This window comes from Macrobrachium nipponense, chromosome 47, assembly GCF_015104395.2.
Source record: "Macrobrachium nipponense isolate FS-2020 chromosome 47, ASM1510439v2, whole genome shotgun sequence".
Classification (NCBI taxonomy): Eukaryota; Metazoa; Arthropoda; class Malacostraca; order Decapoda; family Palaemonidae; genus Macrobrachium; species Macrobrachium nipponense.
This window is the reverse complement of record NC_087222.1, coordinates 24,622,589-24,632,196: the sequence shown is the minus strand read 5'-3', so window position 1 is coordinate 24,632,196 and position 9,608 is coordinate 24,622,589. Positions and strand designations below refer to the sequence as shown.

Genomic DNA, 9,608 nt, shown 5'->3' with positions numbered 1-9,608 from the left:
TACTTGCTGATGTAGTGTTACACTTTCTATATATTGAAAAGATGGGTAACTAGCAAGCAATTTCTTTATATTCACCTCAAGATTTCTCATTCAGTTGGTCAAAATGAAGATTGTAAAACATAAAACTTATTCCACTTATGTAGAATTGCATTCTATATTGAAAGAGATAACTTACCAAGCAATTACAATTACCTTAAAAAAGATTATGCTGTATCTCAAGACGTGTCATTCAATGTTGACTTAAATTGAAGATTCATATAACGTGAAACATGAAACATATTCCCCTTGTTGATGTAGAAATACACTATGTATTGATAGATCTGACAACTTTTATTACTTTACAGGGCGCTAAGCAGCGGTTCCAGTTCCTGGAGAAGAAAGGCAAATCCATGATGGCTGTTCGGAAGATCAGGCAGTTCGACGACGATTTTGACACCAAGGTATTTGTCAATGAGGCGATGCAGATATACATCGATACACACAAGGCTCTAGTCGAGTAAGTAATTAGACTATATAACCACTATATAAATATGTTGAATCTAAAGGATTGTTAGCTTGATAGTCAGTATGCATACAGGAAGCAGCTAGGTACCTGCGATGCTCTTTTAGACTTGACATGCCATTTGCAAGGGAACCTTGATAAGGATTTGAGCCAAGAGTAATTCAGATAGATTTTAGTGCTGCTTTCGATTTGGTAAATCACAAGGCACTTGTTTATAAACTTTAGAATCTTGGAGTGGGTGGATATGTTTCAGGATTACTTCAAGATTTCCTTACTGGCAGGCAGCAGCTTGTTGCTGTGGATGAGATCTTTAGTGAACCAAGACCTATTGTGTATGGAGTTCCACAGGGCAGTTTTTTTGGTCCACTGTTATTTTTCATTTATACAAGTGACATGGTTGTTGGCCTGGAAAACAAAATTGTTCAGTATAGTACTGATGATGCAACACTTGTGGGTGTAGTAAAGTCTCCATTCTTTACAAACGAAGCTGCCCTCAGCCTCAATTTGGATATGGACTGGATCAGGGAATGGTGTAGTCTAGTATGAGGTCGAGTTCCAGTAAAATGAAACCACTAATGATTACAGACTCGTACAGATTTTCCCACCCCACCCTCCGCTTCAGGTGGATGGAACTTTGCTGAATGAATCTGAAGCTTTAACTATTCTAGTTGTAACCTTAGACTCGCATATAACTTTTGAGAAACCTCTAATGAATGTTAAAGAAAATGCAGCATGAAAGTTTGGTGTTGTTCATAACTTTTGAGAAACTTCTGAAAGTTTCAGAAAATGCAGCACAAAAGTTAGGTATTGTTCATAAGGCCTCATTTATTTTTAACAGTGATAAAATCAATGCAACCTGTTTTAGGTCATTTGTACTGCCTTTACTGACTGAAGTTCAAGCGAAGGTACAGTAAATTTGTATTTCCATTTACCTCGTCGTACTTCCTAAAGAACAACATATTCTTTGGAAGCTTGAATTTCAAGTCAGTGGCCCCTTTGGTTGGCTTGTCCCATATGAATGTTTCATTTCCTGAATAATAATCATTTTAAAATGCAGGCTTTTGGTTCATATTATTTTGGATTTGTTCCAAATCCAGGCTTGTAACTCATGGCATTTTTGACGGCTGTAGCAAAAGTCACTTGGTTGTTAGTTGTTAGGTGTTTGTATGAAAAGATATACATTTTCTTATACACACAAGGCTGTGGTTGAGTAAGTAATGGTTCTAATTTGCATAGCTTTGAGAATGGAGGTCGTGTGGTTCATTCGATTTTGGATTTGTGCCAAACGCTGGCTTGTAACTGGCATTTTTGAAGACTATACACAAAAAGTAATTGTTGGTTATCAGATGTTGGTACAAAAAGGTAGACTGAATTCGGTTTCCTAATCTCTTCAGAGTTTTCAAAAGGCAATCGTGGATCTAGAGAGGTGCAGACATGACTTTAAGGATGATTGCAACACCTGTCTGGACTTTGCTAGGTGTCGAAGGTCAAATTCAGAATCAATTTTTGTGATGTCATAATCAGCCTTTGCTTTGTTCCCTTTGGCTTAAGATTCCATGACTTTGGATCAACTATATTGTACATTTACTTAGTTTTATAACCCTTCAGGAGCCAGTCTATCCTTAATCATATATTTCTTGGTACTGTGTAGTTTGTCTGAGCAAAAAAACTCTCCCTGCAGGGAGGGTGAGTTGCCATCAGTAGTTCCTAATGCAGGTCGCTGTAGAAATTACTTAATGTAAGTTCTCTGCAGTGGCCTTACAATCCCGTAACTGCAACCTTTCCTTATTTTGGTTGTACTTTCCTTAATCCTCTCCTAACAATAATTGTTTCAACATTATTCAGTGCTAAATAACCTTATAGGTCCCATTGCTTGGCTTGAATTTTGTGTCCCAGTTCCAATGTACATTTCATTGTGTTCTCTTGTGTTTTTTGGTCATGGCTCACGAGGAATTTTAGTTGATATTGAGACATAATGTCTCTGACATAAATGTCAAGGTTTGAGAGATTGTATTACTCAGTTTGCTGTATTACTCAGTTTTGTGGACTTTGGCTCATAATGGAGGACTTTTTAAAAAAACAAATCATTGGTTTTATCCTTCTTTGGAAAATTCAGGTCTTAAATATCTGAAACCTTTCGGATGATAAAGTTTAGATTCACCTCCACAACTTTTAATTGGTTCCCGGTTCCATTTCTCTCTATTTTTCAGAGGTCAGCATTTTTTACAGAGTATTTTTGTTGTCTTAAAAAGACATATCTGTTGGGTCCTTCCTGTTAGTATAGTATATTGGTCTGTCTTGTACTTTATAGTGAAAGTGATATGCTGCATAGAATCTGGGTATATTTCTAAATATCCCTTCGAAGGATTATGCTTCATTGTTCTCGACTGTTAAAATTCAACTAAAGATGTCTACCAGAAATATTTTAGTCATGTTAGGTTTAGCAAATACTTTTGTGTGTTTTGATGACTATCCTGAGCTTCTGTCATTAGCAAGAATCATATTTCTGAGGCCTTTTTGATTCAGATGCTTTCTTGCATGAATATCAAGCAAGCAAGGTGTCTTATTTTTGTCTCCTGGTGGGTGAAAGCTTAACAGCAATTATTTAGGGAATCCAGAGGTTTTTTTTGTTTAATATTGTGGTGTAAATTATTTTTAAAGCATTTTCTCATACCAGGCTTTGTCCACTGGCTGGTACAATGCTTGGATCTATACATTGTGTAATACAATGCCTTGTCATAATAGCTTAAAGTTTTCTTGGACGAATTGGGAACCTTGTTTCATTGTGTATTTTAAGCTTTAGAAGCAACAGGTAATGCATATTATACCAGGGTGTTTTGAGGACTGTGTACTATTACAGTTGAGGAAGTTTACTTTCATTGAGTAACATATGTTTGTATTCTATGCAACTTCATAGATATGTCATGTACATGTGTGGTATTCTGTGCTATGTAAATAAATATTAATATACAATTTGGAATGTAACTTCTATCTTTGACTCTAATAGGGATTTTGAACCAGCCTTATATGATTTTGTATAAAAGTAATTTTAAAGAGCTGTAAAGAATTAATAAACAGGTTTCGATACAAAATTGAACTTAAGAGAACTTGGTTACTACTACAGAACTACTACTAATTTTTTTTTCACCTACCGTATATTTCTCGTATAAGTCGACCCTTTAGCCCCAAAAAATCATGCCAAAATTAGAGGGTCGACTTATCTAACGGTAACAAAAAGTGACTCTTTATTATTTTGGCATATTGGTACAGGAATCCAGGCTTTACAGTTGGCTAATAATAATGGCAGCCTTGTTGAAGTAACTATGTATGTAAATACCAGTATTAAAAAACATTTCACACTGTAATACGACAATAATAATACATTAGACCATCCATTACCGTAAATAAAATGAAGAAAATCAAAGTAACGAAGAAACCCCAATCGCACAGCAAGTGTAAACATTGCGTAGTCATTTGTTGAGAAGGATGCGTTCACTCTGACAGTTTTGTATTTACCGGGGTATTGTTCAAAAACATTTATGGTATGACATCTTTATTTATCACATAAAATAAAATAAAAAAAATTGTATTTAATGGTAAATATGTATTTAAAATCCTTCAAAATTACTTGAGCCATCGTCACTTCAATTAAACAATTCATCAAACGTAACTTGAGTGGCAGTTTGTACATAACATATATACGTAGGCTGTTAGTGCAGCGTTAGTTAGCGCTTCGTTTGTTTACATTACACTCGAGTAAGTATCTTTCGTTTCGTGATTTCTAATCATATTGGCAGGTATTCATCTTTTATATGTTACACAGATTTGTTAATATACCGAGTATATTACCTGTATTTCATATGGTAAGTAGAGCAACATAGGTACCGTAATAACATTCAGGTTATTTATATATGATACGTTTTACCTGCTGCTTATTTTGAGCGTATGGTTGGCCTCACATTTTTATAGGTCGACTAATATACCCGATATAAATTAAAATCATAGAAATTTACTCAGAATAGGGGGGTGCGACTTATCTTAACGGTCGACTTATACGCCGAAATATACGGTATATTGTTTGCTATTTAATGCCAGTATTATTTAGTTTACATTATTAAAGTATCAATTTAGAATGAATACTACAAAAGTGCTACGCTAATTTGGTACCATTCTGTTTTTCAATTCAGTGTGGTTCAATTATTTTCCTATTTAGACCAAATACTGCAAACTGCTTTGTATTTTTTTCAAATCTATGCAATTCATTTATATTTTAATGTAGAATTTTACTGCAAAACTTTTATTGTTTTAGTACCATTTTCTTTTCAATTCAGTGTAGTTCAAATAGCTTTCCATTTAGAATGAATACTGGAAAATTACAATTGGTTCAGTTATTTTTCAATTTAGAATGAGTAACTGCAACAGTTTTACTAGATTTGTGTACCATTTTCAATCAGTGCCAGTCATTTAGTTTAATTTTTTCAGTCCAGTGCCATATAAATATTAAAAATCCATATTGCCAATACTTTTATTTTTCCGACAGCTTTGACGAAGACAAGCTCCACGAATTGGTGACTGAACGAGCATACCCTCTGGTGATCAACGAGAGGAAGAATCGTACCCTGAGGTGGCAGTTCATTCGTTCGATAGAGCCCCCAACAGTGGTCCACGCACGCACAACAGACATTATAACGAAGGAAAACATTTTCGCTCAAGTCACCGTCCGATTCCATACGAAACAGGTGTGTTTGGGAAGGTCTTGAATCATTACAGTAAGTTTAAATCTACACTAAAGTGGATTAGTATAAGGAGACGTGCATTCAGAAGTCCAAGTCAGCATATGTGGATGGATACCCAAGCGAGCTACAGGAACTTTATTGTACATCTGGACCTGTATGATTTAACCAGACCTCAGCCGAAAGAATTGGCCTTGAAAGACTTCGAAGAACAGCAGCACCTGTAGATGCACTGAACAAGTCGGTAGACATTAAGCAGAGGTGTGATAATGGAAGAGAAAAGTTGGAGTAGTACAACAGCAGCTAATAGAACTGACAACCATGTAATAAACCTTTCCAAGTCTTTTGAGGACTTCTGTCATCAACAGTGTGTTCCTAGCAGGAGGACTGATTTAGAATCAGGGAGCACACAACGATGATGATGATCATAAGAAGAAATAAAAGGATATATCTAAGACCAAGAACAAACTAAGATAGCTAACTGAAACGAAAGGTGAATATTGAGAAGAAACAAATACAAAATAAAGCACAACAGGTAACCTCAGAATTTATAAGCCGAATTACTTCCAGAGCAGTTCCTTTGGTGCAAGGAAAAGAATTGAGTTATTTAAGTTCTTTACTTTATAGAAAGTATAGAAAGAGCATAAACTTACTATACATAAATAAAAGGCATTTTTTGAAGTAACTAATTATTTATCTACAAAATGCCTAAAATTTAAATGGAATATACATTAAATTTTTCTTGTGTGTTTACACCAGTCTATAATTTGGACCTCCTAGTACACAACCTTGGTAGATTTGTTGTCTGCTCCTTCTAATTAGAAGCACCTCTGTTTTTGGTAAACACTTCCTGACAAAGACCCGTTTGCCTGGCTACTGAACTTTAGTTCATGAGTACTATAGTAGTGCCTTCAAGCCGGAATCTCTTGTCCAAATGTTTCGCCCTCCACGTCAATAACTGCAGAAATAAACTTCAATTAGTAGTCTATGATGTATGGAGTCACTGGTGGCATAGTTTAAGATTCACTGTTGAACCAACATTCCTGCCAGGGTTAAAAAAAAAAACCATTGTTAGCACATGAAACACACTATAACATATTCACTATATAGTATAATCACATGAATTAATAATAATAATAAGAATTTGTTACAGATAGGTAAAGTTTGAGCAATACATATATCAAAAATGATTTTCTTAGGAATAAACATTTTGCATTACAAAATATTGTTGTAAAGTGAATAATTAAATACTCTTAAGTTAAATAAATATTCACATGAATTATGATATTCTAGGAGACTATTTGTTACAGCAGCTGTATCAAAATTAATATACATTCTAACAAAGCCTTATTTATTTTCATCATTATTCTTCTTGTAAAGTGAAATCTTAACCTGTTGGAAGGGTTATGTAAATAAAAACTAAAATCAACACTGTTTTGATTTAAGAGGTGACAAGTGAAAGTCAAAACCAGATCTGTTAGTCTTAACTCAGAAAGATTATGTACATGAAAATTTGTAATCAAGTAGTTCCGACTTTAAATTTTATTTAATGCTATTTAGTGACTTGAAGCACCTTTGATGTAAAAAAAGTTTTAAATGATTTAAAACTGTCAATACCATGGTTTATGTAGATTAAAACTATCTTGATTTTAAACGCATAAGAACGCTTCCAATGACCACGGTCCTGTGCAACATCCCACCAATCCCCGGGACCCTCCATTTATTTAAAATGTAAATAACTTGGTCCTCAATCTCAATGATAAAATGTTCACGCTCCTCAGCAGTCACACTACAAAACATTCGTTGATTAACCTTGTGATACTCTTTGCAGACTCTGGCAGTTTACGACCGGTTCGGCCGACTCATCCAGGGCTCAGAAGTCGTCGCCAGAGACGTCCTGGAATACGTGGTGTTCGAAAAGCACGTGGCCAACACCTACGGAACCTGGAGGATCCACGACAAGATCGTTCCGGATTGGATGCCCCCTAGACAGCCCATTCGCAGGACGTATAGGATGGATGATGTTGAGGTGGAACCTGTTGAAGAGGAAGAAGCTGTTGTTACAAAGGAAGATGCAAAAGAAACTGTGGCTGCAGCTTCTAGTTAATTTTAAAATATAGTTAGAAATAGTGATGAGGAATTGTTCGTTTTGTAAATAAAGTTTTAAAAAGTTTAAAGGAAAATGGGTTATGCTTTTCACAAGTCATGGATTATTTTGTTCTTTGATATTGCAAATATGCAAATTATGTCTCAACAATACGGAATTCCTGTTTTACTTAAACAGGAAAATGGTTTATACTTTTCACAAGCTGTGGATTATTATTCTTAAATTGTAAAATGGATATACAGTGGTCACCCTGTATTTGCAGGGGATGCGTACCAGACGCCCCCTGTGAATAGTTAGAACCCGCGAATGTTTGGAACCCTATAAAAATGCTCAAAAGCAGCCTATTTTTTTTAGTTAAAACTCAAGAAAAAGGAAAAACCCACTAAAAATGTTCATACTTGGTTTTTTTAATAGTTTATGATGAAATTTATCAAAAAACCAGGAATTTGTGGATATTTATCATAGAAAATATCGCAAATGCGCGAATGTTCCGCGGAATAATGCAGGGAAACGTTCCCGAGAGAAATCCGCGAATCTGGAGAACGCGAATGGGGGAGTCCACTGTAATGTGTAGCAAACAGCCAAGTTAAACCAAATAGTCTTTGTCTTTGCTATTTTTTCAGACAAAATTGTCTCTAAAGGATGTTATATAAAAAAAATATGGCTTTAGACATTTTCTGAAAAGGCTAAAAATTAATACTTTATACATGAAATAGGCTGAAAATGTTACTTACAATGCCTGCAAAAAACAAGTATCGGCAAAAATGAAATACTTACCCATTTGTCCTAGTTACATAAACATCATTTTTGGCTTTTTAAATTTAAAAAATAAATTATGAAAAGTATTGAAGGGCATCTGGTTTTTTAAATTTAAAAAATAAATCGATGAAAAGTATTGAAGGGCATCTGGTAAATGACCTATTTCTTCTGCTATGTTGTTCAATGAAAGTGAAACACATGCAGAACTGAATGACCTTTGACATAGGTCAAACTGAAAGGTCTATATATATTGACGTAGGTCATACAAAAAGTGATATATAAGAGATGTATGTACTCAAACAGTGGAACACATCGAGAAACTTCAAATAATATTTAAATAACTTCTGAGAAGAGTTCTCAAATATGGTCAAAAGAACATCTGAAAATTCTCACATATGGTCAGAGTCAAAACTAATATTCAACAGATTTTGGTTGCTTTATGAGCAAGATGGCCCTGTCAAAAGTACATGGACTGAACTACACTATTCTGATGTTGAAATGAATACAAAGACCCAAAGTACAGGCAGTCCCCGGGTTACGACTAGTTTGGCTTACGAAGTTCTGAGGTCAAGGCGCTTTTCAATTATATTCATCAGAAATGATTTCCAGGGTTATGATGCCTACAATGCTCATCTGGCACACAGAAATATGACGGCAAAACTGCAAAATAATCAATATTGGTTTTTTTTTTTTTTTTTTTTTTCATGATGAATGCAGTTTACATAGTTTTGAATGCACCCAAAGCATTAAAAGTAAGGTTTTCTTCTTATGATTTTTGACGATGTTCTGGCTTACGACACGTCTCAAGAACGTAACCCCCGTCGTAACCCGGGGGCTGCCTATTTAAAATATGTTGAAATGGGACAGAATAAAAGCAAGACCTTAACAGCAGCCACGTTTAAAAATTCAATAAATAATTTAGTGATTCTGAGTTGAAAATGTTGAAGATTCTGATAAAACTTGAAATATTTGTTTCCAAATCTTTATTTTTGTTTCAAAAACTGAAACGATTTATGTTGCTGGTTGAAAGTTGATCACAAGAGATGGGATAAAGTCACTCCTATATGACACTACTTTTGGGAGCCGTTTGTGATAGTAGTGGGCATTAATAAAAAATGTTTCACATCGTAGGGAAATGCTTACGAGCAGCAGCTAATATATGCAAATAGAATATTATTATTATTCATTCAGAAATTGGACCCTGTTCATATGGAACAAGCCCACAAAAGGGACCACCAACTTGAATTTCAAACTTCCTAAGAATATTACGCCATTCAATTTGAAAGTAACAAGGTAATAATAAATGCAGATAAAAAATAATTCTAAGAAAAAATGTAAATTAAAATAAAATTGTTTTAGGAAAGACTGTTCCCTAGGGTTGTTTATTGTCAGTAGAAATGGTTTTAGATCAAAAGTCCAATTTTGAAAGTTCACACAAGTCCTATTATTGGCAATACCAACCAAAGGCAATGCTTTGAAGCTTGAAAAATATATCAAGAGATATTGT

General features: G+C 34.7%; 1 protein-coding gene across 1 annotated transcript; it reads left to right on the top strand.

Annotated features, from left to right (window-relative positions):
• Positions 1–254: 254 nt before the first annotated feature.
• On the top strand, positions 255–7,418 carry LOC135204477 (large ribosomal subunit protein mL45-like). Its single transcript, XM_064234655.1, has 3 exons — positions 255–496; positions 5,043–5,241; positions 7,067–7,418. Exons 1-3 carry the CDS (start codon positions 270–272, stop codon positions 7,340–7,342), a joined length of 702 nt encoding a protein of 233 aa, XP_064090725.1. The 5' UTR covers positions 255–269; the 3' UTR covers positions 7,343–7,418.
• Positions 7,419–9,608: the final 2,190 nt, after the last annotated feature.

Bases quoted from the DNA above. Each gene is read 5' to 3' on its own strand.
- LOC135204477 (XM_064234655.1), top strand. From the start codon at position 270: ATGAAACATATTCCCCTTGTTGATGTAGAAATACACTATGTATTGATA. The intron at 497-5,042 runs GTAAGTAATTAG...TTTTTCCGACAG, and splicing joins ACACACAAGGCTCTAGTCGA to CTTTGACGAAGACAAGCTCC. The intron at 5,242-7,066 runs GTGTGTTTGGGA...TACTCTTTGCAG, and splicing joins TCCGATTCCATACGAAACAG to ACTCTGGCAGTTTACGACCG.